General features: G+C 52.1%; 3 protein-coding genes across 32 annotated transcripts in view; all 3 read left to right on the top strand.

Annotated features, from left to right (window-relative positions):
• Positions 1-10,765, top strand: part of ATOSB (atos homolog B) — a 12,258-nt gene extending 1,493 nt beyond the window's left edge. For 5 of the 14 annotated variants that reach the window (XM_015117346.3, XM_015117349.3, XM_077965038.1 and 2 more), the window contains exons 2-9: positions 6,149-6,292; positions 6,523-7,482; positions 7,966-8,024; positions 8,214-8,319; positions 8,447-8,605; positions 8,847-8,915; positions 8,999-9,174; positions 9,501-10,755. In XM_015117346.3, the coding sequence (XP_014972832.1) occupies positions 6,589-7,482; positions 7,966-8,024; positions 8,214-8,319; positions 8,447-8,605; positions 8,847-8,915; positions 8,999-9,174; positions 9,501-9,654 (1,617 nt within the window). In that variant the 5' untranslated portion in view covers positions 6,149-6,292; positions 6,523-6,588 and the 3' untranslated portion in view covers positions 9,655-10,755. 14 annotated transcript variants of the gene reach the window in all.
• A 909-nt stretch (positions 10,766-11,674) lies between these two features.
• STOML2 (stomatin like 2) lies at positions 11,675-14,982 on the top strand. 4 transcript variants are annotated; one of them, XM_077965051.1, is made up of 10 exons: positions 11,675-11,707; positions 12,049-12,186; positions 12,679-12,778; positions 12,911-12,969; positions 13,062-13,163; positions 13,313-13,447; positions 13,594-13,738; positions 13,861-13,940; positions 14,148-14,276; positions 14,702-14,982. In XM_077965051.1, exons 2-10 carry the CDS (start codon positions 12,157-12,159, stop codon positions 14,837-14,839), a joined length of 918 nt encoding a protein of 305 aa, XP_077821177.1. In that variant the 5' UTR covers positions 11,675-11,707; positions 12,049-12,156; the 3' UTR covers positions 14,840-14,982.
• Positions 14,983-20,040: 5,058 nt separating this feature from the next.
• PIGO (phosphatidylinositol glycan anchor biosynthesis class O) lies at positions 20,041-27,934 on the top strand. 14 transcript variants are annotated; one of them, XM_077965864.1, is made up of 13 exons: positions 20,041-20,496; positions 20,687-20,784; positions 21,095-21,606; positions 22,250-22,393; positions 22,585-22,708; positions 23,042-23,201; positions 23,413-23,592; positions 23,855-24,079; positions 25,331-25,382; positions 25,950-26,156; positions 26,340-26,554; positions 27,172-27,242; positions 27,401-27,934. In XM_077965864.1, the coding sequence occupies exons 3-13, from the start codon at positions 21,096-21,098 to the stop codon at positions 27,528-27,530; spliced, it is 2,019 nt and encodes a 672-aa protein (XP_077821990.1). In that variant the 5' UTR covers positions 20,041-20,496; positions 20,687-20,784; position 21,095; the 3' UTR covers positions 27,531-27,934. The 14 variants fall into 14 exon arrangements, 11 of the variants coding, with proteins under 11 accessions (XP_077821990.1, XP_077821986.1, XP_077821987.1 ...); XM_077965860.1 differs by lacking the exon at positions 20,687-20,784 and having other exon boundaries at positions 20,041-20,326; XM_077965861.1 differs by lacking the exon at positions 20,687-20,784 and having other exon boundaries at positions 20,041-20,314.
• Positions 27,935-27,956: the final 22 nt, after the last annotated feature.

Raw genomic sequence — 27,956 nt, forward strand, 5'->3', positions numbered from 1 at the left:
GCAGGGCTCAGACCCCACCCCCACCACTACCACCCAGGTCTCTCACATAGACCCCCAAGTGACTGGTAGCCACATTTAACCACTTGACACAAACTGATTTTCCCCACCCTTGTCCTTCCCCTGGGTGGGGAACACTAGGGCTTCTGTGGGAGGGGGGAAGTGGTGAGGAGTATTGAGGATCTTCCATCTGTTTTGAGAGGTGGGCTATGACTGTAAGCTGAACCCAGTAAGGGTTGTGAGGTTCCAGCCTCAGGGAAGGAAAAGGGAGTAGCTCCCCACACTCCAGGCTTGGAAGCACTATCAGAACCGAGACTAGGACCTAGTTCTCTTGAGGGCTCCTCTGCTTCCCTGAGGGGATTTGATGGAGTGCTAGAGTTCCTTTTGCCCCTAGGCTGGCTGGGAGAGGGTGGGAAAGGCTTGAGTTCCACACAGTGGCTGAATGAGTGTGACAGTGTTGCTAAAAGGGGCCCCAAGCCAGCCTCCTCACACAACCACCCAGGAGCTGAGAGACTGGCTGGGGAGGGGGGGATTGTGCTGAGGACAGACAAAGCCCTGGGGTAGGGTGGGGTAAAAAAGGGCAGGCTGAAGCCTTTTGAGGAGGAGCTGATTGCTATGGCAACACTGCTTCCCAGACAGTCTCTCAGAGAGGGCGGGCCTAGGGCAGACTCTCTCTAGCTTCCTCAGGACTGGGGAGGTTTGTGTGAGTGGGTGGGGCATGAAGAGAAAGGGCATCAGTTTGCTGTGCTGAGACTGGAGGATATAGCCTTTCTGCTTTGGTACAAGGCAGCAGGGCGTTCGAATGCCTGGAGCTATCCTCTGATATGGATATGAGTGAACAACAGTCATTAGAATTATAGAGCTGCAGAGGCCCTCAGCAGTCATTGTTTATACAAACCCCTTATTTTACAGTTTTGGAAATTTATGGCTAAAGAGACTGTGATTCCCCAGATGTCACAGTGAAAGGGCTAGATAGGATCCAGATCGCCTGATTGCTGTTCACTCAGCCCAGGGCCTGTTGTTTTCTTCAGTCAATGTTTATTGAACATTGCCAGGGACTCATGTTGGCTCTGTGAATATGAGCACAAATGAAACAAAGTTGCTGCTCTCATGGAGCTTCCATTCTAATAAGGGGAGAAAGAAATTATATAGGGGGAGGGAGAAGTCAGGTAGTGATAACTGCTATTAAAAAAAAAAAAAAAGCATGGTAAATTTAGGGCAGGAAGGTAAGGCCTCTTTTTTTTTTTTTTTTTTTGAGAGACAGTCTCAGTCTGTCGCCCAGGCTGGAGTACAGTGGCATGATCTCAGCTCACTGCAACCTCCGCCTCCTGGGTTCAAGCGATTCTCCTGCCTCAGCCTCCTGAGTAGCTGGGATTACAGTTGCGCGCCACCACACCCAGCTAATTTTTGTATTTTTAGTAGACATGGGGTTTCACCATGTTAGTCAGGCTGGTCTCGAACTCCTGACTTTGTGATCTACCCACCTTGGCCTCCCAAAGTGCTGGGATTACAGGCATGAGCCACCGTGTCCAGTAGTAAGGCCTCTTGGTTGTACCCTGCTGCTTTCCCAGGGTATATTGAGGCCTGGAACATCTTTGATCCTTCACCCTGAACTATTGTCCTCTGACCTTTGTAGGTAACTAAGGCCTGGCCTATGGTAGTGGCAGAAAGATAGGATAAGGTGGGGTTGCTAAGGGATATTTTTTTTCCTACAGTGTTCTATGTCTCTGTTTTCCTAGTAAGCTTTTATTAAGGCAAGTAGGCTCTTACATTGATACACTGTAATTTTGACAAGGGCATTGAAAATTTCCTTAATCCTGTTCCTTACACTAGGGAACCAGCAAGGAAGTCAGTCCTCTTGAAAAAGGTGGTCTAGGGTGAGGTAAAGAGAAGGGAGCTTAGAGGGACTGTTACTTGCTTGTGTCTCCTAAGTCTAGGAATGAGGGACTAGGGGGAAGAGGAAGGCGCCTCTTTTTACCATCTAGTGATAGAATCTCAGGACCCTGGGGGGTCCACAACACAGGCAAGGCAGAAACAAGGACCTTGGGCTCTCTGTAGCCTCTGAACTGCAGAAGAATGGACTTTCCCTCTTTGGCTCTGATGTTTGCCTCCTACTTCTGTGAAGGACCGGGAGAAAAAGCTTCCTAAGACCCAAATTGTCTGACTTGCTGACAAGTGCAGAGGGCAGGGGAGACAGGACTATTGATTTTCTTAGGTTGCCTCTAGAGTACCCTCTAGAAAGTGTCTTTGAATGCTCAATCCTTGCAAACCTTTCCATCCTGGTCATTTAAAGAGTAGGAGGACAAGGGTTAGGGATGCTAGTTCTGCTGCCATTTGATTTGACTGGGTCTGAACTGGGCTGGGGCCCAGTGACTCAGTGGGAGGGTGGATAGTTTTGAGGGAGCTGTGAGTCATGGGGTTAAGCTCCATCACAAAAGTTGGGCTCATTTCCCACATTTTGGGCAGAAGCCCTCCTATCCCACTTCCCTGTGTGCTCTGTCTCTTTGAACATGGGCCTGTGAGTAGAAAGAGTGCTAGCAGAAGGGATGGGGCAGCCTGATCTCAGAAAGGGAGTTTACAGGCACAAAGAATAATGTCCCTGAAATTAAAATGTATCCCTATCTTAGGAATCCGGGGGCTCCTCTAAAGAAGGCAAAAGAACATCAATTTAAGAGTAAGAGTGGGAAAAATACCACTTCTTAGCATGGAAGGAGATAGGGTCCCACCTCAGGCCTTTTTCTTCTCTGGCATGAAGGAAGCTTCCTGGGCTTCACTAGTTCTCCAGCTCTTAAGCTCTGGTTTGGAAGGTGGGGAAAGACAAATGGGAGTGAGGATATTTGGGGTCTGAGGTCTGGTATAGACAGCAGGCAGACTTTGAGGGTTGTCAAACTGTGTCTTTAAAGCCCTCGGGCTTCCTATTAATCGGCCTGGAAGGAGGAAGGGCGGGGGAGTAGGGTGGAGCGGTGAGATGTGGGAGGCCTACGCCTTTGAAAGGGTTAAATGGCAGGGCAGGGTGTTGCTTTGGACTCCAGCAGCTGACGGGTTAAAGAGACAGGCGGAGCGACCTTGGGTAGGCCTACCCCCTTGTGGACCAATAGGCGTATGCCTCTTGGAGGGGGCGTGCCTCGCACTTGAGGTCGCGAGGAGGCTGGCTTCCTATAGACCAATGAGCATGGTCGCTTTCCAGGGAGGGCGTAGCCTAAGGGGGGCGTGGCGGCCGTGGCTGCCGCGGCGCGGGTGGTGGGGCGCTGGGCGGGGCGGGCGGCCCCATCAGCTGGTAGGAAATGGCCTGTGAGTCAGAGGGGCAGCGGAGTCGGCGGCGCGGAGCCGGGGCGGCCCCGGGGAGGGACTGTCGCAGGGAGGGGCGCGGCAGCGGCTGGGGGTCTGCGGGCGCCAGGGCCCGCTAGTGTTGCACACGAAGCTGAGCAGCGAAGCGCCTAGCAGAGCAGGGCTCAGCCTGAGCCACCCTTTGTCTGGGTTGGGGGCCCGTGGAAGGGAGGACCGGGGATCCAAGGGGAGGGACCGGGACGGGACGGAAGGGCCCGGAGCAGCGGCCACCTCAGCGGAGCCGATTTGGGAGCGGGGTGAGTGTGCCAGAGGGAAAGAGCAAATCTCCGAAGCTCCAGTACAGTATGGGGCCTGTCCCAGGCTGTGGGGAGGAGAGGAGTGAGAAAGGACCTGGGAGGCTGCGCAGGGGGTAAGGGATCGTCCAGAACAAGGAGTCCAAGAGTCAGGTGAGTCTGCCCGGCTTAGTTTAGAGAAGCTGCTAAGGTCTCCTCCCTCCCCTCTGAGGGTAGAGGGCTCTAGGCTGGGGGCCGAGGGGTTGCTAAGAGAATAGGTCGACCTTCCTACCCACAGTGGTGGCCCGTGGGAACAGCCCCCCTAGCTTGTGTGGATGTATGTAGGGACAAAATAGCAGCTGGCAGCAGTTCTCTCCGCACAGGATGAGGGTGGAAAGCACATGGATAGGAATTCTTCCTGTCACTCTCCTTGATCATAGCATGGTAGAAATTGAAATCTTTAATACTGAAGGGAAGGGGAGAATGAGCCTCGAAGTTGATACCTATACCAATATCCACCTCACCCACCTCCCAGGCCTCAAAAGTGTCTGAAGGTACAGACGTATTCTGGGACTTGTTGTTTTTGCTGGCCTTGCTCCCTTGGCATGTTGGGAGCTGTAGTCCTTGCCAGCCACAGCCTGGCACAGCTGTTTGATGCCAGTTGCTGCCCACCCCCTGCACAAAGAGTGAGGTTTGGCTTACTCTGCCCTGCCCCCCTCCCCTGCAGTCCTGCCCCATGAGTCAGCTTGAAGCCATGGTCTAGAGCCAGACTGGCTGGGTGGCAGGGGAGTGAATCTTAGAGCGTCTTGTTGACAGGGTGGGAACTGAGAGAGCTCTGGGGTTAATGAGCAGATGCCAGGTATGCTGGGGTCAAGTAGGGCATCATGTCATCCCCTGGCTTCCTCAGGGCAAGGGGTCAAGAGGGCAACTGGGATGACCTGGAAGTGGTGGTGCTAAGGAAAAGGCCCTTCCTGAATCTGTGTGACTTGGGTGGAGGAAAGAAGGGGTAGAAATTAGTGCAGGTTGTACCTTCTGACAAAGTTGGTTGCAGATAGGTTAGTGCAGGTTGCCATTGGTGTTCTGCCCTTTCCAGCCATCCCACCCACCACAGGGAACCAGGATTTTCTTGGGGATCCCAATTCTTAGGAGAATTTGGTGAAATGGGATAGTGGGGTACAATGATGGGAACTTGGTGTAGGAGAGCTTTTCAGTCCCTGGGTACAAATCTCTCCTTTCTGCCTGCCCTCCCCCCCTGCCCCCACTGCACCTCCACCTCTCTTCCTGATTCTCCCTTGTACAATTAATTCTCTATTTCTCTCATCTGGGAAATTTTTCTCTCCAGTGTCAGGACTGCTGCCCAGATTTCTGGGACTTACATTCTACTTTTTTTGAGCCCTGCTGTGTGCTTACCCCTGTACTTGGGGTTGGATGGAGGGGTGAGACACAGATCTGTCCTCAGGAACTCTATGATCAGTCTAGAAGATGCCTTACCCACAGGAGTGAGCAGAACTGATATTGAGTTTATAGGAAGTAGTAACACTGCCATAGGTGAGGTCTCAGAGGAGGGAGAGATGCTTATGGTCTGGGGTGGACAGAGCAGACTTTCTGGAGGAGATGGCATTTGGCCTATCCAAGGACGAAGAGTCTTGGATAGGCATTCAAAGGGTACTCCTTGAAGGGGAAAGGGCTCTGTGAATGTCAGACAACATAGGCTAATGTGCAAAGGAGAAGGCGACCCTGGGGGCAGTTGGCTTTCAACTTGACATTCCCCTCACCCTAGTATGGGCTGGAATAGTTAGTGAAGACCATATTATGCACCAGTGGTTTGGGGTTTCGGTGTTGGGTGTGTGAGCACTGGGGGAGGGGCGTGGAGAGGTACTCCCTAGTTGCTTCCAGCTGACTGACTGCTGAGGCCTTATCTCTAGTTTGCAGGGCCTTGCAGGAGGGCCCTGGAAAGTGCCTTCTGGCAGTGACCCATTCCCCTTCCCCCTCTTGTTTTTGGTCGGATTTGTTGCCTCTTGTTAAAGAGACAGGCTACTTGCTGGAGGTAATTTGGAGTTCAGGGCTGAAGGGCCAGCTTTGAACTGACTTGAGGTTTGTACCTCTGAGGACCGCTGATGGGGTGTAACTGTGTGTGAGACCTCTGCCCTTAGTGCCCTAGGATGGCACTTGTCTCTTTGGAGATAGACATATAAGAAGCAGTTGTGCAATTTGGTGGCTTTGAGTACGACAGCTGAATTCTTCCCCTGGCCACCTCTTAGCTGGCATGGTCTTTTGGATCTTGGGGGTCTCTCATCCCTTCCTCCATGTAGGGCAGGAGTCCCCAAATGGTGGCCCTGACAAGTAGTTATTCTACATCAACTCACTTGTCACATCCTTATTATACTGAGCCAAGACCTGCCTCTCTGATTCCTTAGGTAGCCCAACTCTGCCATCTGGGCCCTGGACCCCAAACTTACCCTTTCTGTTCCTGAAGAGCCTCTCACATGGGAGAAGGATGTCCTGGGGTATACTATATTAGCCTATAATTGGTGATAGGCCTTACTGCTGGCTCCAGTGATCCTGGCTTATGTCTGTTCTTCCCTCCTCAGGGTCCTTCTGAGCTCAGGAGCTGCACGGAATGGTGGCAGTCACCTTGCCAGTGCAGCAGGCATGGATCAGACTGCAAGCTAGGGGCACAAGGCATCAGTTGGGAAGAGGGAACGCACAGCTAGGCTCGAGGCCTCTTCATCGGGGTAAGTACCAGGGAGAAGGTGGGGAAGAAGCCTGAGCTAAACCTGTCACCCTCTCAGGAGTTCTGAGAGTGGTCTCTATATTCCATTAGTCCATCCAGGGATTTGTACACATTCATCCCTGGGAACCCATCAAAGTCACCCCTTCAGGCAAGGAGAGGGTCTGAAACTCAGCTGGAAGGAAGAATACTCATTGATTCCCTGACCACCTTTTCTTCTCTTCTCTTACACAGATGTCCCCAGCCCAGGCCCAGCATAAAGGCCGTGTTGGGGGGCCCCCCTGACCCAAGGGGGGCTTCATGCGCCACGTGCAGGCGGAGCCGTCTCCATCCTCAGAGCCAGAGGCTGGCCCTTCACAGCCTCCAGTCAGGCAGGGGGCCCTCCAGGGTGGCCTGCTCATGGGCTACAGCCCAGCAGGGGGGGCGACATCCCCCGGGGTCTACCAGGTATCCATCTTTTCCCCTCCGGCTGGTACCTCTGAGCCTCACAGGGCCCTGAAACGACAAGCCCCACCCACTGAGGGTCCCCGGGAGCTGAAGAGAGGCCCTGGGCTGGGGGCCAGAGAGGGACTACCCCCTGAAGAACCATCTACTGTGGGGCTTTTGGGCCCAGAGGGACTGGGGCTGGGACTAGGTGTGGCCAGCCAGCATTTCTCCCACCGTGGCCTCTGTGTTGTGGAACAGAGAAGTAGTGTCACCTCATCTTGGACTTCAGGGACCTGGAGTCCCCCCTGCCCCCCATCAAATGCTTCCTGCAATACTTTGCACACCAGAGACTGGGCCTCCCCAGATCCAGGGGGACACGGGTCCCTGGGGGAGTCCCCAGGGCCAGCCCCTCCAGGCCAGCTGCACACACTTGACACTGATTTGCACAGTCTTGCACAAATAGGGGGTAAGAGCCCAGTGGCTGGGGTGGGCAATGGGGGTAGCCTCTTGCCTAGGGAGTCCCCTGGCACTGCCAATGGGCACAGTCCCGAGCACACACCCCCTGGCCCTGGACCTCCAGGCCCCTGCCCCACCAAGCGAAGGCTGCTTCCTGCTGGAGAAGCCCCAGATGTCAGCTCTGAGGAAGAGGGGCCAGCCCCCCGGAGGCGCCGGGGATCCCTGGGCCACCCTACTGCTGCCAACAGTTCTGATGCCAAAGCCACATCCTTCTGGAGCCACCTGCTGCCTGGGCCCAAAGAGCCTGTTTTGGTAAGCCAATAAAGGAGTTCATTTCTTTTTTTTTTTTTTTTTTTTTGACATGGGGTCTCACTCCATCATTGCTGGAGTGCAGTGGCACAATCTCAGCTCAATCTCAGCTCACTGCAACCTCCTTCTCCCAGGCTCAAGCAATCCTCCAACTTCAGCTTCTCGAATATTTGGGACCACAGGCACATGACATTGCACCCAGCTAATTTTTGGTATTTTTGGTAGAAATGGGGTTTCGCCATGTTGCCCAGGCTGGTCTCAAACTCCTGAGCTCAAGTGATCCACCCACCTCGGCCTTCCAAAGTACTGTGATTACAGGTGTGAGCCACTGCGCCTGTCCTTCATGTACTCTTACGTGGATATTTGTGTGGGTAAAGGTGGAGGCCCAGGGGGCGGGGTGTTCCTTTGAGAGTCTGTGATGAGCTTCTGCCCCAAAACATACGTGGCTTTCACCCTGTCTCTTTTCCCAATCATTCCTTTCCATAGGACCCAACAGACTGCAGTCCCATGGGGCGGAGGCTGAAAGGAGCCCGTCGCCTGAAGCTGTAAGTGACCAGCTTTTTGCTCTACCCTGTCCCTGAGAATGGGGACAGAAGTCTGTAATCTTTCCAGCATCGGAGTAGGGGACCCCAGGGCAGAAGCCCTAGATAGTGGCAAAGGGTGGAGTTCAAGGACATGAGCAGGAATCCCAGAATACCTCAAGCCAACCCCCTGTGTGTCCCTTCCTCTACCAGGAGCCCCCTTCGAAGCCTCCGGAAGGGGCCAGGCCTGCTGAGCCCCCCCAGTGCCTCCCCTGTTCCTACCCCTGCTGTCAGCCGTACCCTGCTGGGCAACTTTGAGGTAGCTCCCCTCAGGCTTTGTGATTGTGGGGGTCCTGGGAGAGGTGGGATGGTGGAACGTGGCTTGGATGGATAAGGAAAAGAATTGGCATCTCTCTCATAATATGTTTTCCCTACCCTGATCCCAGGAATCATTGCTGCGAGGACGTTTTGCACCATCTGGCCACATTGAGGGCTTCACAGCAGAAATTGGAGCTAGTGGGTCATACTGCCCCCAGCATGTCACGCTGCCTGTCACTGTCACATTCTTTGATGTTTCTGAGCAAAATGCCCCGGCTCCCTTCCTGGTATGCCTTGACTCCAACCCCAAAGTCAGCTCATCAGGAGGATAAGGAATTGGGGCGGGGCTGGGTGCAAGAGGTATTTTTTACTTATTCCTCACCTAGGAGTGAGTCAGGGCCAGGTGAGGAGAACTCTAGTGTAGGGCAGGGGGAGGTTCAGGGTGAGAGACTGTGGAGAGGGACATGTATTTAGGGCTCAGAGTTTTCCTAGTCCCCACCTTGACTGATGGCTCCCTGGCCTTCCCAGGGCATCGTGGATCTGAACCCCCTGGGGAGGAAGGGTTACAGCGTGCCCAAGGTGGGCACCGTCCAAGTGGTGAGTTTGCCCTGAGGGAGTGGGAGTGGGGAGAGAGGAAAGCAGCCCTCAGGCTGTACCAACCTTGACTGTCCTGTCCCCAGACCTTATTTAACCCCAACCAGACTGTGGTAAAGATGTTCCTCGTGACCTTTGACTTCTCGGACATGCCTGCTGCCCACATGACCTTCCTTCGCCATCGCCTCTTTTTGGTGCCTGTGGGTGAGGAGGGAAATGCTAACCCCACCCACCGCCTCCTCTGCTACTTGCTGCACCTCAGGTGAGGAGAGGGCCCAGGGACGGCTGGGGAGGCCCAGGTATCCCTTCCCTGAAGAGGATCTCTCCTTGCTTCGATACTGTTTGGATTCTTGCTTGGTTTATTTTTAAATTTTTATGTATGTGTGTATGTGTGTGTGTATATATATATTTATTTATTTATTTATTTATTTATTTTTAGAGACAGAGTCTTGCTATGTTGCTCAGGCTGGTCTCCAACTCCTGGGCTCAAGCAGTCCTCCCACCTGGACCTCCCAAAGCACTGGAATTACAGGCATGAGCTACTGCGACCAGCCTGGATTCTTAATTTGATAACATTGTCCTCCTCAGGTTCCGGAGCTCCCGCTCAGGCCGCTTAAGCCTGCATGGAGATATCCGCCTGCTTTTTTCCCGCCGGAGCCTGGAGCTGGACACAGGGCTCCCTTACGAACTGCAGGCTGTGACCGAGGCCCCTCATAATCCACGTTATTCACCTTTGCCCTGATTGCCAGCACTCTGAATCCATGCGGCCTAACGACCTGCCCATCCTGCTCCATCTTAGAGAACATATATGGAGAGACAGCAAGAGACCCTTCAGGCTTGAATTAAAGCCCTCACCATGCTCTTGCCCAAATGGATTATTTGGGTGTTTAAAGCTTCTGATCCTTACTACACCCTGCCCTACTCGGGTACTCCATGTGCCTGTCCCCTCCCTTGGGTTTCCCAGGCCAGCTTAGGTAGGGAGGAACCGGAGCTACCCTGAGGTTGTCCCAAGTTCCCAGGCAAGTTATGCCAGCGTTGCCTCCCCATCCTGGGCAGGGGCCACTTATTATTTTATTTATTTTTAATTTATAATTTATTCAAATTGGATTGCCTTGGTAACCTCCCACACCTGATAATTGGCATCACTCCCCCCCCTTCCCACTCTCAGATATTGCTCCAACCTCAAGAGTTGAAGAGGCTTACGCCGGGGGTAGGAGGAGAACTGCTCTCCCTCAGCTGAGGGAAGAGGGGCTATTCCAGAGGGACTGAGTCAGTAGCCAAAGACTCAGCTTCCCCTGCCCTTCCCCTAGTCCCTTCACTTCCCCTACCCTCTGACCTATCTCTGAAAGCCAAGTTAGGCGTTTGTGTGTGTACACGAGCTTGTCTTTGTGTGGTGTGTGTGTGTGAGAGAGTGTACATGTATGCACACACACAGGGGTTAACCACCCCTCACCTAGGGCTCCAGACTCCAGTTGTCCCTCTCCTCCTGCCTGTGTCTCCTTGCTTTGGGGTCCTGACTGAAGAAGGTGTCCAGGGGGCAGAGTCAGGGCCAAGCACTGGGGTGCCTCCACTCACCTGGCCAGACTCTGACCCACCTACCTCAGCTGGGGTGAGGGGCACCCCTCAAACTCAGTCATGTGGTTCCAAACTACCCCATTCCCCACTCCAGACTCTGACCCAGCCTCAGTCCTGACTCCTGAGGCTGGGCTGAGGGGAACAAGCATTTGCTGAAACTTGAAAAAACAAAGCAAATCAGAAACAGGAAAAAATTGTACCTGGTACTTTTTTTTAGAAAAAAAAAAGATTAAAAAAGAAAGAATAAATTCTTGTTTGGAAACTTGAACTAAGCTCTACTTTTGTTGTTGTTGTTGTTGGGGAGAGGGTGCGAAGGGGGATAGAGGGCCTTCCTGGAGCTGGGACTCAGCCCTTTCTACCAGAGAGGAGGCAACAGGCCTGGGCCCATGAGGTCTTAGGCTAGTCCCTGCTGATTCCTGGGGCCTGGTCTTGCTCCTTTCAGAGGGGTTGGTGGGTAAAGTTGAGTCCTAGAAGCTGAATTCTGAATTGTAGATCAGGATTCTGATACTGGTTCTGTTAATGACTTTAGCCCTTCAGAACTTCAGTGCCCTCATATGTAAAATGGAGGTGACTACGGAGGTCTCTTGACTACCAGAACATCAGGGATGTGTGCAAGGTGACGTGCTCCAGACAAGGTTGAACGTTGAGGCTGTTTGCCGGACTCGGTATTTAAGACCGGGCATAACAAACCTTGCTTGGAAAGAGAGGGAAGGAGCTGTAGTGTCTTTGAGGAAAGAGGGGAGGGGAAAATCTCGTCCCAATCGCCAGGCAATGTTAGGCCCAGTTTCCATGGCAACGGGATTGGGGTCAGTCCCCAGTGGGAGTCCTGGGCACAACACCGCGGGACTACTATAGAATGTCACTATGGCAACCATGGCAACGAGTCAGCTCAATCCACTCGTCGCTATGGTGACGGATGGGCGCGATTCTACGCTCTGGTGGGCAAACTGAGTCTCGGGTGAGGGTGAAGAATTCAGTGCGTGGTGTCTGAGTGATATGCACGCGAAAAATAATTTGGCCATCAGGCCGGGGATCTTGGTCGCGAACAGCTAAACCCAGAACAACGGCAGCCTTCGGCCTTCTCTTGAAGGTCTGCGTTTCCCAGGGAACAACTTGATGCGCCGTTCGACCAAGTAACGCTGATTGGGTGAGTGTTGAAGGGAGTAGGGAACGGCCGGAAGTACATTCGGGGGAGCGGAACTGCAAGAGGAAAGGCTCGGGTAGGCTTCTGGGAGCTACCGCTCCGCTCGTCTCGTTGGTTCCGGAGGTCGCTGCGGCGGTGGGAAATGCTGGCGCGCGCGGCGCGGGGCACTGGGGCCCTTTTGCTGAGGGTGAGAGCGAGGCAACCTATCCAGAGGGTCGGGACAGAGATCACCTGGGTCCTCCGCTGGGAAAGAGCGAACTTCCAACTTTCGGAGAGGACTGGGGTCAGAGGTCATGGTCCCCATGTGATTCTCTCTCCGAGGATCCTGAGGGTCGTGGTTTATGGAGATACCTTCAGGACCGAGGGGCGGCGTGTTTGGCCAGATGGGATCTCTGCTCACCCTCTTCTTTCTTTCAGGGCTCCCTGCAGGCTTCTGGTCGCGCTCCGCGCCGCGCCTCCTCTGGATTGCCCCGAAACACCGTGGTACTGTTCGTGCCGCAGCAGGAGGCCTGGGTGGTGGAGCGAATGGGCCGATTCCACCGGATCCTGGAGCCTGTGAGAACCTCTTCTGCCCATCCTGGGCCAGCCAGATGACCAATCCCTCACGACATGGAGTGTCGGGAGGACCTCTTTTGGGCCTGCCCGCACTGTTAGCTCCCGACTCTGTAGGCCAGACCTGACAGGGCTGAGGCTGCTGACCATCATCCCCATGTTACCACCTTTTCCTATGCATCTCACAGTCCCCATTCTTGGGAATCTCCTCTGCCCACTCTCTCAGCCCTACCTCTCAGTCTGCATTGAGATGGCTATTCTGCCAGCTCCGATTCTCATGACTCTCCCTTCCATTCAGGGGCCTAGTCTTGCATTCCTATTCTCTTGGGTTTTCTTACCAGTGACACTTCAGCCTTATGAGGACTTATTTCTTGGTAGCAGCTGCTGCTTTTCTGGGCATGTTCCATGTGTTGACTCCATACATACTCCAGGACTAGCTTAGGTCTCAACCCAATAGTTCCCATCCTTCTGAGGACCCATGACTCCTCTTCCCAGGGTTTGAACATCCTCATCCCTGTGTTAGACCGGATCCGATATGTGCAGAGTCTCAAGGAAATTGTCATCAACGTGCCTGAGCAGTCGGCTGTGACTCTCGGTGAGGGGTTCAGGGTGACATGGGTGCTCTGAGGCTATTAGGATGTGGTTGCTGTAGATCCACAGCTTAGGAGAGAGAACTGGTTGGGACCTAGAGGCCTGACTTTCCTCCTTTTCTCTCCTGGTTCTACAGACAATGTAACTCTGCAAATTGATGGAGTCCTTTACCTGCGCATCATGGACCCTTACAAGGTATCTGCCCCCTACTTTATCTAGCCTTTTCAGTTGCCCTCTTCACTAAAATCTTGTGCCCAAGCTTCTTACACTATCCGTGTCCGTTTCAGGCAAGCTATGGTGTGGAGGACCCTGAGTATGCCGTCACCCAGCTAGCTCAAACAACCATGAGATCAGAGCTCGGCAAACTCTCTCTGGACAAAGTCTTCCGGGTAAGCAGATCTGAGCCAGAGTTAGGGTTTGAAGACACAAACCTGACACTCAATCTTTTCTGAAGGTCAAGATCAGTCCCAGGCCCTTCTCAGTGTAGGCCCTTGATAGGTAAGTTGAAGCTGTGGGGCTTATGCCTCTCTTTTTCCAGGAACGGGAGTCCCTGAATGCCAGCATTGTGGATGCTATCAACCAAGCTGCTGACTGCTGGGGTATCCGCTGCCTCCGTTATGAGATCAAGGATATCCATGTGCCACCCCGGGTGAAAGAGTCTATGCAGATGCAGGTGGGAGCCAAGGAGGGGTAGGAAAAGGACCTCAGGGTGCTCCAGTCCCAGGAGGATCCAGACTTCCCTCCTGTTATGATGGGTAGAGTTGCAGGTCTGTATAACTTTCCCTTGGCTTGTTGATTGGGATTGTTGCGGGCTTCCAGGTGGAGGCAGAGCGGCGGAAACGGGCCACAGTTCTAGAGTCTGAGGGGACCCGAGAGTCGGCCATCAATGTGGCAGAGGGGAAGAAACAGGCCCAGATCCTGGCCTCCGAAGCAGAAAAGGCTGAACAGATAAATCAGGCAGCAGGTCAGGAGAGGGTAGAGGCTGAGGGAGGAGCAAGGCATGGGCCTTTGAAGATTGGTGCTGGGGCAGAATCTTTGGGTACTTTGACTTCATGGGTCAAGCAAGCTCTGTCCCTTCTCTTGCAGGAGAGGCCAGTGCAGTTCTAGCCAAGGCCAAGGCTAAAGCTGAAGCTATTCGAATCCTGGCTGCAGCTCTGACACAACATGTGAGAGGCCCCTGGGTGGGAATGGGGGACAGGAATTGACAGTGGAAGGGGTTCTCTTATCTATGCTTAAGGAGAGTTCCTGCCTCTGTGGGCTCTGTTGAACCAGATTACATAGTCCTTTTTATTGTGAACTGCTTTCTTCATTCCCCATCCACCCCTTCTTCTCCGTATCTATAATCTCTGATTTTTATCCCCCTGTGGTCACAGAATGGAGATGCAGCAGCTTCACTGACTGTGGCCGAGCAGTATGTCAGCGCGTTCTCCAAACTGGCCAAGGACTCCAACACTATCCTACTGCCCTCCAATCCCGGCGATGTCACCAGCATGGTGGCTCAGGTTAGAGCTCTCTGAGGACCCAGCACAGAGCACCTGTGCCAGGGACCGAACTGAGACCCCACCACCGTCATCAACACTTAGATACCATAAAGGTCTTCAGAATGCCTTGGCCCTAGACATCCCTTCATTCTTTGTAGAGATGGAATCTAAGAATGAAACATCTCCACTCAGTCCTGCAAATATGGAAGTTCTTGAGATACCTTTTTTTGGTAGATACCTGTGCTGGTATTCTGAGAGTCACTTTACTCTGATGGTTTGTAAGATTCCTAAAATCAACCCCAGAGCTTACAAGACAGGTTTGAGAGAGGGAGAAAGGAAAACTAATTCACTGGCCTCCATGCCATCTTTTCCCTTTTAGCCATTGGTGGGCTGGGCTGCACCTCTGTCAAGTGTCCTCATGGTACTCTCTCTGTTCCTCTCCTCAGGCCATGGGTGTCTATGGAGCCCTCACCAAACCCCCAGTGCCAGGGACTCCAGACTCGGTCTCCAGTGGGAACAGCAGAGATGTCCAGGGTACAGATGCAAGTCTTGATGAGGAACTTGATCGAGTCAAGATGAGTTAGTGGAGCTGGGCTTGGCCAGGGAGTCTGGGGATAAGGAAGCAGATTTTCCTGATTCTGGCTCTAGCTTCCCTGCCAAGATTTTGTTTTTTATTTTTTTATTTGAACTTTAGTCATGTAATAAACTCACCAGTGGCAAACCAAAACCTGTCCTCTTTGATTGGGGAATGAAGTTGGTAAAGTCACTAGCATTTTCCTTGGATCCAGTCCTGTCAGCATGATGCCTCCATGAACAAGAGTGAACTTCTTGTAAAGTGAAACTATATTTTTTGTCTTCAAGAGAAACTGTGGGATAGGGTGGAAGAGTTAAACCACATGTTCACTGAACTGCTGGCTGGGAAGTGAAGTCCCCTTACTGCTAAGTGTGGGGCTGTACATTTGAGGCAGGTGTGTGGGGTTTTTTCATGGGAAAGTACTACCCTGCACTGGCATACTTAAAGGGTTTTCAGGGACTGAGGGTACTCCTCATTCATTTATTCAAAAACATTAAATGTCTACCAAGTGCCAAGCTCATCACTAGACACTGGATTACAAAAATACCTGAAACCCAGTGGTCCCTGCTTTCACAGAATAGAAGGTCAGGTAGGGAAGACAGACAGGAAGCAGACAGTGATAGAAAGTGATAAATGTGGCCGGGCGCAGTGGCTCACGCCTGTAATCCCAGCACTTTGGGAGGCCAAGGTGGGTGGATCATGAGGTCAGGAGATTGAGACCATCCTGGCCAACATGGTGAAACCCTGTCTACTAAAAATACAAAGATTAGCTGGGCATGGTAGCATGTGCCTGTAGTCTCAGCTGCTTGGGAGGCTGAGGCAGGAGAATTGCGTGAACCTGGGAGGTGGAGGCTGCCGTGAGCCGAGATCATGCCATTGCACTCCAGCCTGGCGACAAAGTGAGACTCTCAAAAAAAAAAAAAAAAAAGGCGTGGTGGCTCACACCTGTAATCCCAGCACTTTGGGAGGCCGAGGCGGGCGGATCACAAGGTCAGGAGATCAAGACTGCGGTGAAACCCTGTCTCTACTAAAAAAAAAAAAATACAAAAAATTAGCCGGGTGCGGTAGGGGGCGCCTGTAGTCCCAGCTACTCAGGAGGCTGAGGCAGGAGAATGGCGTGAACCCGGGAGGCGGAGTTTGCAGTGAGCCGAAATCATGCCACTGCACTCCAGCCTGGGGGACAGAGCGAGACTCCGTCCAAAAAATAAAAAAAAGTGATAAATGCTGTGGTAGAGGAAAGTTCTGGCTGAGGGATCTTGGTGGGAGGAGCATATCAGCTTATGAATAGCAGCGTTGCTGACTGCCATTGAGCTCAGGCTGGAAGAGTTAGCAAGTTTTCACCAAGTCAGGTCCTTGACTATATACAAAGGCTCACTGCTTGAAGAAGTTGGCTGAAGGGTATAGTGTTAAGGGGGATGTGACTACATGGCTAGGGCCAAGTCACAAGGAGCAAGATTCTTGTTGAAGGGGTTGGACATTATCCCCAGGGTAATAGGTTTTGTTTTGTTTTGTTTTGTTTTGTTTTGTTTTGTTTTTTGAAACAGTGTCTTCCTCTGTTGTCCAGGCTGGAGTGAATTGGCGCGATCTTGGCTCACTGCAACCTCTGCCTCCCGGGTTCAAACGATTCTCCTGCCTCAGTCTCCTGAGTAGCTGGGATTACAGGCATGTGCCTCCATGCCCGGCTAATTTTTGTATTTTTTGTAGAGACGGTGTTTCACCATATTGGTCAGGCTGATCTCGAACTCCTGACCTCGTGATCTGCCCGCCTGAGCCTCCCAAAGTGCTGGGATTATAGGCATAAGCCACTGTGCCCAGCCTATGAAGGGTTTTTTTCCCCTTCCCATGAAGAATTTTAAGATAAAACATCACATTGGCCAGGCACAGAGACTCATACCTGTGATCCCAGCACTTTGGGAGGCTGAGGTGGGAGGATCACTTGAGCCCTGGAGCTGGAGACCAGCCTGGGCAACATAGTAAGAACCTATCTCTACAAAAAAGAAAAAAAGAAAAGTAATCACATCAATGTTTTAGTTAGAGCTGTCTTGCTGCAATGTAGAGAAGGGGTAGTAGGGAGAGAGAGGAGGCTGGGAGGACACTGAGAAGGCTGCCTCAGTGATCCTGGAGAAGGGATGAGGCCTGAACTGAGATAAGGGGCTGTGGGGATGAAGGTGGAAGAAAAACTCAACATTTTTTTTGAATTAACGTATTCCTTTATTCATTTGGTCAGTATCTGAACCTCAAATCTATGCTAGGTGCTGAGGATATAGTAATGAAGAAAACAAAATTCCCTGACTTCAATGAGCTCACATTCTACTTGGAGGGGACAAACCATAAATATGTGTAGAATTTCAGATGCTGATGCGTTGTGCTATGGAAGGAATTAAGGAAGTGAGAGGGGAAATTTTTCCAGGGGTTGTGGTGGTGGGGGGTGCTGTACTAGTAAAGTAGGGGATTCCAGGAAGCCTCCCCGATGTTACAGTTGAGCTTCAATATTAAGGTGATGGAGATCTATTTCGGCATTGGGAACTGAAGCTGACAGAGGAGATGGCAAATGCAAAGGCCCTGAGGCAGAGCTGCTACGGATGGAACAGAGTGAGTGAAGCAAAGAAGTGGCAGCTAGATGAATCAGAAGGGGAAGAGGCAGATAGTGTGCAGGCCCATGTAGAGCCAATGCAAGAACTTTTACTCTGAGATGAGAAACCAGTGGACAGGCTTTGTTTCATTTTGAGACGGAGTCTCGCTCTGTCGCCTAGGCTGAAGTGCAGTGGCATGATCTCGGCTCACTGCAGCCCCTGCCTCCTGGCTTCAAGCAATTCTGCCTCAGCCTCCTGAGTAGCTGGGACTACAGGTACATACCACCACACCTGGCTAAATTTTTGTAATTTTTAGTAGAGTTGGGGTTTTACCATGTTGGTCAGGCTGATCTCCAATCCCTGACTTCAACTGATTCTCCAGCCTCAGTCTCCCAAAGTGCTGGGCTTGCAGGTGTGAGTCATCGTGCCTGGCTTTTTTTTTTTTTTTTTTTTTTTTTTTTTTGAGAGGGAGTCTTGCTCTGTTGCCCAGGGTGGAGTGTAGTGGCACAATCTTGGCTCACTGCAACCTCCGCCTCCTAGGTTCAAGTGATTCTCCTGCCTCAAACTCCTGAGTAGTTGGGATTATAGGCATCCGCCACCATGCCCAGCTAATTTTTGTATTTTTAGTAGAGACGGGTTTTCATCATGTTGACCAGGCTGGTCTTGAACTCCTGACCTCAGGTGATCTGCCCACCTCGGCCTCCCAAAGTGCTGGGATTATAGGCATGAGCCACTGTGCCTGGCTGGCCTTTTAAGACAGGGCCTCACTCTGGTGCCCAGACTGGAGTACAGTGGCCTGATCAAGGCTCACTGTAGTCTCTACCTCCCAGATTAAGCCATCATCCATCTCAGCCTCTGGTGTAGCTGGAACTACAGGCTCCTGCCACCATGTCCACCTAAATTTTGTATTTTTTTATAGAGATGGTATTTCACTACTTTGGCCTGACTGGTCCTGAACTGCTGGACTCAGGGGATCTACCTGCTTTGGCCTCCCAAAGTGCTGGGAGTCCGTTTTGTTTTTTAATAGTGGGTTTATTGAAATATTCACACATCAGGCTGGGCATGGTGGCTCATGCCTGTAATCCCAGCACTTTGGGAGGCTGAGTCTGGAAGGTTGAGCCCAGGAGTTCGAGATATAACTCACACATCATACAACTCATTCATTTAAAATATAAACGTAGTAACCTTTAGTATATTCACAGAATTGTGCTACCACCATGATTTTAATTTTAGACTGCTTCACAGCCCCCCTCCACAATATTCCATTGTATGAATACACCATTTTTTATTTTTCCATTTGTCAGTAATGGACATTTGGGTTTCCACCTTTTGGTTATTATAAGGCTACTATTTTATTTATTTATTTTTTGAGACAGGGTCTCACTCTGTCACCCAGGTTGGAGTGCAGTGGTGAGATCACAGCTCGCTGCAGCCTTGACCTCCCCAGGCTCAGGTGATCCTCCCACCTCAGCCTCCTGAGTAGCTGGTACTACAGGCACATGCCAGCACACCTGGGTAAATTTTGTGCTGGGATAACAGGTGTGAGCCATTTACCCAGCCACGAATAAGGCTACTATGAACATTCATGTACAAGTTTTTGTTTGGACATAAGTATTAATTCCTCTTGGGTTTATACCTAGGACTGAAATTGTTAGGTCATTTGATAATTATGTTTATCGTTTTGAATTATCTGTTTTTACAATCCACCAGCAGTGTATGAGGGTTCCAATTCCTCCTTCTCATTGTCAACACTTGTTGATTATAGCCATACTGGTGGGTTCAAAGCAGTATCTCCAGCATTTCCTGATGGCTTATAATAAGCCTCTCTCCATGTGTCTATTGGCTATTTGTATATTTTCTTTGGAGAAATGTCTAGTCAAATCCTTTGCCCATTAATTGGATTGTTTTTCCCTCCTCCACTCATTTTTTTTTTTTTTTTTTTTTTTTGAGACAAGGTCTCACTTTGTCGCTGAGGCTGGAATGCAGTGGTGCAATCTCCGCTCACTGCAACCTCTGCCTCCCGGGGTCGAGTGATTCTCCTGCCTCAGCCTCCCAGGTAGCTGGGATCACAGGCGCCTGCCACCACGCCCGGGTAACTTTTGTATTTTCAGTAGAGACGGTGTTTCGTCATGTTGGTTGGGCTGGTCTCGAACTCCTGACCTTAGGTGATCCACCTGCCTTGGCCTTCCAAATTGCTGGGATTACAGGTGTAAGCCACTGGCGCCCAGCCTCCCCTCCTCCACTCCGAAGGATTATTTGCTTAATTATCCAGTTGTAAGATTCAGAGGCTTTGAGAGGAGAATGAAATCTCAGTTGGACTTAGCTAAGCAAAAAGGGAAAAATAAGTATTATCTCCATTTTACAGATGAGGTAATGCCTAATAATGACAATATGTGCGGCCGAGCTAGGATTCAAGTCAAGTTTGACTCCAGCAGCCGTGCTCTTAGTCGTAACCATGAATGGACAGTGGTTCCGTGAACTCTCCGGCTTGGTCCCCTGTTCCCAATTTTCAATTATTAAATCTCCCATCAAACTCTCTGGCCAGCCCCACGCTCCTGGCCAAACTTCCACCGAGATGCCGGCAGATGGCGATGGAGCCACTGGCGGGCCTCTCTGGCGCGCGCTTCTCTGTGGTGCCAGGCCGCAGGCACCGCCGCCGCCGGACTTCCGGGTGCCATTGCAGGTGAGCCAGGGTCTGCCGAGAACCTCAACCCCACGTAGTCCCCTCACCCTGAAACAAGGGAGTCTTCCTCTTTCCCTTAGCTCCCAACCAAGGGTGGTCAGTACCGCGGCTAGGGTGCCCAGCGGGAGGCTGGGTAGCTACCGGAGGAGGCAGAGCCGGTCGCACGCCTGGGTTCCAGCGAGGCCCAACCGACTCTCGACCCGCGCCCCAGCCTCGTTGCGTGGCGAAGGTCATGCTTCAGGTCTCCTGGCGAACCTAGCCTCCCGGAAGCGGAGCGTGACTCCTCCCCTTCGTCCCCTCGGTGCCCGCCAGGCGGCGTCGTTGGCTGGGCCCGGGTTTCCCTGCGGCTTTGATCCCTTTCCACCCTAGTGGGTGTTGAGATTGGCGAGGGGAGAGGTGCAGAAACGGCCTGTAGGAGAGCCTGGCTACCAATTGGAATAACTTTCCCTCGTGACTGTGTTTTCAGCATTAGCATTTCCTGCGTGTACATGTGAACATTCCTATGCTCTACCCCTCGAAGATCCTGATTCAGTAGATCTGGGGTGGGGCCTCGAAATAGCTTTTTTATTTTTCTGAGACGGCGTCTCCCTCTGTTGTCCAGGCTAGAGTGCAGTGGCGCAGTCTCTGCTCACTGCAACCTCCGCCTCCCCGATTCAAACAATTGTCCTGCCTCAGCCTCCCCTATAGCTGGGACTACAGGTGCCCGCCACCAATTTTTGTATTTTTAGTAGGGACGGGGTTTCACCATGTTGGCCAGGCTGGTCTCGAACTCCTGACCTCAGGTGATCCGCCCGCCTCTGCCTCCCAAAGTGCTGGGATTACAGGCGTGAGCCACCATGCCCAGCCTGGAAATAGCGGGAGAGTAATATTGCGAGGGGTTGGCTATGGGACAGTTTATCTCCAGGAAAGTCTGGGAGGAAGTGATTCTAGCTGGGCTTGTATTCAGGGACTAGAATATCCACTGGTTCTTTGCCCCACAGTAATGAATTTCCTTCCCCACCCCTATCAGGATGCAGAAAGCCTCAGTGCTGCTCTTCCTGGCCTGGGTCTGCTTCGTCTTCTACGCTGGCATTGCCCTCTTCACCAGTGGCTTCCTGCTCACCCGTTTGGAGCTCACCAACTATAGCAGCTGCCAAGAGCCCCCAGGCCCTGGGTCCCTGCCATGGGGGAGCCAAGGGAAACCTGGGGCCTGCTGGATGGCTTCCCGATTTTCGCGGGTTGTGTTGGTGCTAGTAGATGCTCTGCGATTTGACTTCGCCCAGCCCCAGCACTCACATGTGCCTGGAGAGCCTCCTGTCTCCCTACCCTTCCTGGGCAAACTAAGCTCCTTGCAGAGGATCCTGGAGATTCAGCCCCACCATGCCCGGCTCTACCGATCTCAGGTTGACCCTCCTACCACCACCATGCAGCGCCTCAAGGCCCTCACCACTGGCTCACTGCCTACCTTTATTGATGCTGGTAGTAACTTTGCCAGCCACGCCATAGTGGAAGACAATCTCATTAAGCAGCTCACCAGTGCAGGTCAGTGTGGGCCACTTTGAAGGCCAGAAGTACCCTGGCAAATTTCTTCAAAATTCGAAGTCAGGGAGTCAGACCTTTGGGTGCCCAGATGCACACATGACTATGGTGTAGGGGAACAGAGGAGAAGAAAGAGGCCAGGGCCCTGCTTGTGGGGAGCTCAGTTTGGGGGACAGAGGAAAAGGGATCTGGGCTTTGGTCCTATGAAGCTTCTAATCTGAATGGAGTGCAAGTTTTATTCTTGGGGACCTCTCAGTAAAAGGGAGAAGGGAAGAAGAGAAGATGTGGATCTTGGCTTACAAGTGTGGAGAAGAAAGCAGAGAAATACAGGCCCTGTTCATTCATTGGCTTGGAAGAAGCAGGATACACCCAGGAAAAACAAATCAGTAGAGATACCCAGATACAGAACTAGCAGAGCATTTTGTAGGAAGGGTAAGTGTGAGGTCTGGGTGGAGTATGGTTATCAGGGAAAGCTTCCTGGTGGAAAATGTTAGGCCCTGAAGGATAAAGATTGCTGTATGGAATTGCTGTACTTCTTAGGTTACATGTTTGGAACTTCTGATGGGTCTTTCAAGGGCCTCTTTTCCTGTTTTCTCCTGACCCTGACGTTTGCTCAGGCTCTGACCTCTCTTTCATGTCCCTGCAGGAAGGCGTGTAGTCTTCATGGGAGATGATACCTGGAAAGACCTTTTCCCTGGTGCTTTCTCCAAAGCTTTCTTCTTCCCATCCTTCAATGTCAGAGACCTAGACACAGTGGACAATGGCATCCTGGAACAGCTCTACCCCACCAGTGAGCATGGGGCCAGAGCACGTAGTTCTAAGACTGGGAGCTGGGGAGGACTGCTTTAGTCCACAAATTCCGAGCCTCCAATGGGTGTAACAGCCTGGGCTTGTATCCCTGGACATAGAGGAGTGTCAAAGCCTGGCTGGGGTTGAGGAGTGGGTCTTAGTCTTCTGTGCTCATTGTTCTCCCCTTCACAGTGGACAGTGGTGAATGGGACGTGCTGATTGCTCACTTCCTGGGTGTGGACCACTGTGGCCACAAGCATGGCCCTCACCACCCTGAAATGGCCAAGAAACTTAGCCAGATGGACCAGGTCATCCAGTGAGTGTGGGGCATTGGCTGGGGGAGTGGGTTTGTATCTGAGAATCTCAGGATATGTGGTCCCAGGAGAAGAAGCTCTTAGAGCTTCTTTCCTGGCTGAATTCTGTCTTCTCTAGGCCTTCTGCTAAAGCTAGAGGCCCCATCCATCTTGATTAACTCAATGTGTAGCTTTGTGCATCAGGATCATGGCTGAAGACCTGTCTCTTTGCCAAAGGTCTAGGCCTTACTAATGGAGTTATAGCTGGGGATGAACAGGCCCCTGAGAAAAATCTTTTTTCTTTTTGAGGAAAATATTTATTTGTTTCTACTCCTGACACATTTCTTGGCCCCCAGGGGACTTGTGGAGCGTCTGGAGAATGACACACTGCTGGTAGTGGCTGGGGACCATGGGATGACCACAAATGGAGACCATGGAGGGGACAGTGAGCTGGAGGTCTCAGCTGCACTCTTTCTGTATAGCCCCACAGCACTCTTCCCCAGCACCCCACCAGAGGTGAGGCCTGGGATGTTCCTCATCTGTTCTCCCAGTAATCAGCCCATGTTACCATCACAGCATCCTCATGAATACCTCTATTATAGGCCCCCAAATCCATTATCCTGGGTATCCTCCACTCTCATTTCTTACCTAGGCCCCTATGTCTCCCATCCCAAACATTGACTTCAGCTTTATAATGAATCTGTCGACCACTGTCATTTCCCTTTAGGAGCCAGAGGTGATTCCTCAAGTTAGCCTTGTGCCCACACTGGCCCTGCTGCTGGGCCTGCCCATCCCATTTGGAAACATTGGGGAAGTGATGGCTGAGCTATTCTCAGGGGGTGAGGACTCCCAGCCCCACTCCTCTGCTTTAGCCCAAGCCTCAGCTCTCCATCTCAATGCTCAGCAGGTAGGTAAGTGGGCTGGGTGTCCAGGTGACAGAGCGAGGGTGGGCATGAAAGAAGCATAATGAACCACTCTATTGTCCTTTGACTAGTCTTAGTCCCACCTTCCATACCTATCCCTCTTCTATTATCCCTCCCTTCCCCCATCCTGGGCAAAGTTTGGGTCTTTGACTTCCACGTACCCCCTTTTGTAATACCTGTTCTTGCCTCTGCCCCAATTTATGTCTCTGACCTGTTCCCCTTGGCCTCTGACCTTTTCTCTGCTAGGTGTCTCGATTTCTTCGTACCTACTCCGCTGCTACTCAGGACCTTCAAGCTAAGGAGCTTCATCAGCTGCAGAACCTCTTCTCCAAGGCCTCTGCTGACTACCAGTGGCTTCTGCAGAGCCCCAACGGGGCTGAGGCGACACTGCCGACTGTGATTGCTGAGCTGCAGCAGTTCCTGCGGGGAGCTCGGGCCATGTGCATCGAGTCTTGGGCTCGTTTCTCTCTGGTCCGCATGGCGGGGGGTGCTGCTCTCTTGGTTGCTGCCTGCTTTATCTGCCTGCTGGCATCTCAGTGGGCAATATCCCCAGACTTTCCATTCCGCCCTCTACTTCTGATACCCGTGGCCTGGGGCCTTGTTGGGACCATAGCGTATGCTGGACTCCTGGGAATTATTGAGCTGAAGCTAGATCTAGTGCTTCTAGGGGCTGTGGCTGCAGTGAGCTCATTCCTGCCTTTTCTGTGGAAAGCCTGGGCTGGCTGGGGGTCCAAGAGACCTCTGGCAACCCTGTTTCCGATCCCTGGGCCCGTCCTGTTACTCCTGCTCTTTCGCTTGGCTGTATTCTTCTCTGATAGTTTTGTTGTAGCTGAGGCCAGGGCCACCCCCTTCCTTTTGGGCTCATTCATCCTGCTCCTGGTTGTCCAGCTTCACTGGGAGGGCCAGCTGCTTCCACCTAAGCTGCTCACAATGCCCCGCCTTGGCACTTCAGCCACAACAAACCCCCCACGGCACAGTGGTGCATATGCCCTGAGGCTTGGAATTGGGTTGCTTTTATGTACAAGGCTAGCTGGGCTTTTTCATCGTTGCCCTGAAGAGACACCTGCTTGCCACTCCTCTCCCTGGCTGAGTCCTCTGGCATCTATGGTGGGTGGTCGAGCCAAGAATTTGTGGTATGGAGCTTGCGTGGCAGCACTGTTGGCCCTGTTAGCTGCTGTGCGCTTGTGGCTTTGCCACTATGGTAATCTCAAGAGCCCCGAGCCACCCATGCTCTTTGTGCGCTGGGGACTGCCCCTAATGGCATTGGGTACTGCTGCCTACTGGGCATTGGCGTCAGGGGCAGATGAGGCTCCCCCCCGTCTCCGGGCCCTGGTCTCTGGGGCATCCATGGTGCTGCCTCGGGCTGTAGCGGGGCTGGCTGCTTCAGGGCTCGCGCTGCTGCTTTGGAAGCCTGTGACGGTGCTGGTGAAGGCTGGGGCAGGCGCTCCAAGGACCAGGACTGTCCTCACTCCCTTCTCAGGCCCCCCCACTTCTCAAGCTGACCTGGATTATGTGGTCCCTCAAATCTACCGACACATGCAGGAGGAGTTCCGGGGCCGGCTAGAGAGGACCAAATCTCAGGGTCCCCTGACTGTGGCTGCTTATCAGTTGGGGAGTGTCTACTCAGCTGCTATGGTCACAGCCCTCACCCTGTTGGCCTTCCCACTTCTGCTGTTGCATGCGGAGCGCATCAGCCTTGTGTTCCTGCTTCTGTTTCTGCAGAGCTTCCTTCTTCTACATCTGCTTGCTGCTGGGATACCCATCACCACCCCTGGTAAATATCTCAGCTCTGATTCACCTAAAGACAATAGTGATGTGAGTTCGGCCCCTCTTGTTTTCAAGGAGGTGTTGTTCCTGATGTTCCTGAGCTTGACAGAGGGTCCCATACCCCACACAGCTGGGAAGGTCTTGGTGTCCTCTCTCTTATCTGCCATAGCCAAGTGAATCGATCCCTCCTGTTGGTTCCCAGGGTTCATGGAGAGGGGAGACAAGGAGTCCTCTAAGATTCCTTGTGGAAATGCTGCATCCTTATGAGCACATTTCTTGATTTTCCAGTGATAGAAGTAGTGAATTGTGAATATATAATGGCACAGTGAGCTGTAGGTGTTTGAGAGAAAGAAAGAGATTGACCACAGCAGGGTTCAGATAAGCGTGATGGCGCTTTTGTACCACAGAGAGAATTAGAATAATTAGAGTGTGGACTGTGAGGATGTTGGGCTGATGGGCATGTGAGTGTGTATGAGAATTGATACTGAAGTAGTAGGAGTATATGACTATGGAGCAGTAGCCTATGGATTAGGGAATAAGAAGTGACTGTAAAGTGGCATATCTTTTCTTCCAGGTCCTTTTACTGTGCCATGGCGGGCAGTCTCGGCCTGGGCCCTCATGGCCACACAGACCTTCTACTCCACGGGCCACCAGCCTGTCTTTCCAGCCATCCATTGGCATGCAGCCTTCGTGGGATTCCCAGAGGGTCATGGCTCCTGTACTTGGCTGCCTGCTTTGCTAGTGGGAGCCAACACTTTTGCCTCCCACCTCCTCTTTGCAGGTACCCACTTCTCCTTCACTTGCTTCCTTTATTTACTCTGGCTTTGTGGAAAGAGGAAACCCCTGGATTTGAATGGAGAGATGTGGGTTTGTTGGATCTTTGGCACCCCTTGGCATAGGCTAGTTGGAACCTGAGCCAGCCAGGGTGACCCATTGATTCCAGCCATACCCTCTCCCGAGGCAGTAGGTTGCCCACTGCTCCTGCTCTGGCCTTTCCTGTGTGAGAGTCAAGGGCTGCGGAAGAGACAGCAGCCCCCAGGGAATGAAGCTGAAGCCAGAGTCAGACCCGAGGAGGAAGAGGAGCCACTGATGGAGATGCGGCTCCGGGATGCGCCTCACCACTTCTATGCAGCACTGCTGCAGCTGGGCCTCAAGTACCTCTTTATCCTTGGTGTTCAGGTGGGTGTAGGAGAGAGATCAGGAAGTGGTGTTCTTTCTCCATGGGTGTGTATCAGTTTCTTTCAGACCTTCAAAACCGTGGGAGAGAGCCTTGACTGAGGTACACATAAGTGAAGTGGTTGCTCAAGCCCAGTGGCCTCAAATGGCAACTCTGAGACTTGAACCTGGGTCTCCTTAATCCTAGTCCTGGATTGTTTCCTCTCTACAACCTAGATCTGGACCCTGCTAGTTACATTTGAGGATTACTCTTATCAGTGGACAGACTGGAAAAACTGAGGTGATAGCCAGGATTTTCTTCCCAAACTGTGGTCATGGATCCTCCTCCTTTCCTCTAGAAGCAGATGTGGCACTGGTATCTTCCTCCACCCTGGGGCCAGAGCCTGAGTATTAGCATTACAGATGGATAATGACTTGCCCAAAGTCACATAGTGAGTCAGTGCTTGGGGCAGGATGGGAAGTAGGTCTCCTAACTCCTAGCCCAGGACATGCACTATTTTTTCCACTGACACGCACTATTCTCCTATTTCCATTTTTTACAGGGGCCTATAGCAACTCTCCCTTTGCCCTGCTTCCTCCTCCCCTTCACAAGTAACATGGCCCCTCCTCTCCTCTTCTAGATTCTGGCCTGTGCCTTGGCAGCCTCCATCCTTCGCAGGCATCTCATGGTCTGGAAAGTGTTTGCCCCTAAGTGAGTAGATTTGCTTGAGAAGTAGAGGTGGTGGGGAGGGAGAAACTTGGAACACAGTATGAAGATCCTAAACATCCAGGATGGCCAAGTTTTTGCCTCTACAGGGAAAAGGCAGTAGACCTACTCTGTTCCCTGAGATTCTCCACCTTTCTTTGCAGGTTCATTTTTGAGGCTGTGGGCTTCATTGTGAGCAGCGTGGGACTTCTCCTGGGCATAGCTTTGGTGATGAGAGTGGATGGTGCTGTGAGCTCCTGGTTCAGGCAGCTATTTCTGGCCCAGCAGAGGTAGCCTAGGCTGTGGTTACTGGCACATGGCTACAGAGAGTGCTGGAGAACAGTGTAGCCTGGCCTGTACAGGTACTGGATGATCTGCAAGACAGGCTCAGCCATACCTCTTACTACCATGCAGCCAGCCAGGGGCTGCTGACTTCTAGGACTTCATTATTCTATAATTCAGGACCACAGTGGAGTATGATCCCTAACTCCTGATTTGGATGCATCTGAGGGACAAGGCGGGTGGTCTCTAAAAGTGGAATAGGCTGGGCGTGGTGGCTTACCCCTGTAATCCCAGCACTTTAGGAGGCAGAGGCGGGAGGATTGCTTGGTCGCAGGAGTTCAAGACCAGCCTGTGGAACATAGCAAGACCCCGTCTCTACTATTTAAAAAAAGTGGAATAAAATGATAGTACAATTATATGTGTCTGAGATGTGGGGGA

The sequence above is a fragment of the Macaca mulatta genome, chromosome 15 (assembly GCF_049350105.2).
Source record: "Macaca mulatta isolate MMU2019108-1 chromosome 15, T2T-MMU8v2.0, whole genome shotgun sequence".
In the NCBI taxonomy this organism is placed as follows: Eukaryota; Metazoa; Chordata; class Mammalia; order Primates; family Cercopithecidae; genus Macaca; species Macaca mulatta.

What these genes read in the sequence shown, in the direction of transcription:
- STOML2 (XM_077965049.1), top strand. Translation starts at nt 11,774, where the DNA reads ATGCTGGCGCGCGCGGCGCGGGGCACTGGGGCCCTTTTGCTGAGG. An exon ending in TCCACCGGATCCTGGAGCCT is followed by an intron (nt 12,187 to 12,678) that starts GTGAGAACCTCT and finishes TCCTCTTCCCAG; the next exon opens with GGTTTGAACATCCTCATCCC. An exon ending in TCACCAGCATGGTGGCTCAG is followed by an intron (nt 14,277 to 14,701) that starts GTTAGAGCTCTC and finishes TCCTCTCCTCAG; the next exon opens with GCCATGGGTGTCTATGGAGC.
- PIGO (XM_077965859.1), top strand. Translation starts at nt 21,096, where the DNA reads ATGCAGAAAGCCTCAGTGCTGCTCTTCCTGGCCTGGGTCTGCTTCGTC. An exon ending in TCTTTATCCTTGGTGTTCAG is followed by an intron (nt 26,555 to 27,171) that starts GTGGGTGTAGGA and finishes CTCCTCTTCTAG; the next exon opens with ATTCTGGCCTGTGCCTTGGC. An exon ending in TGGAAAGTGTTTGCCCCTAA is followed by an intron (nt 27,243 to 27,400) that starts GTGAGTAGATTT and finishes CTTTCTTTGCAG; the next exon opens with GTTCATTTTTGAGGCTGTGG.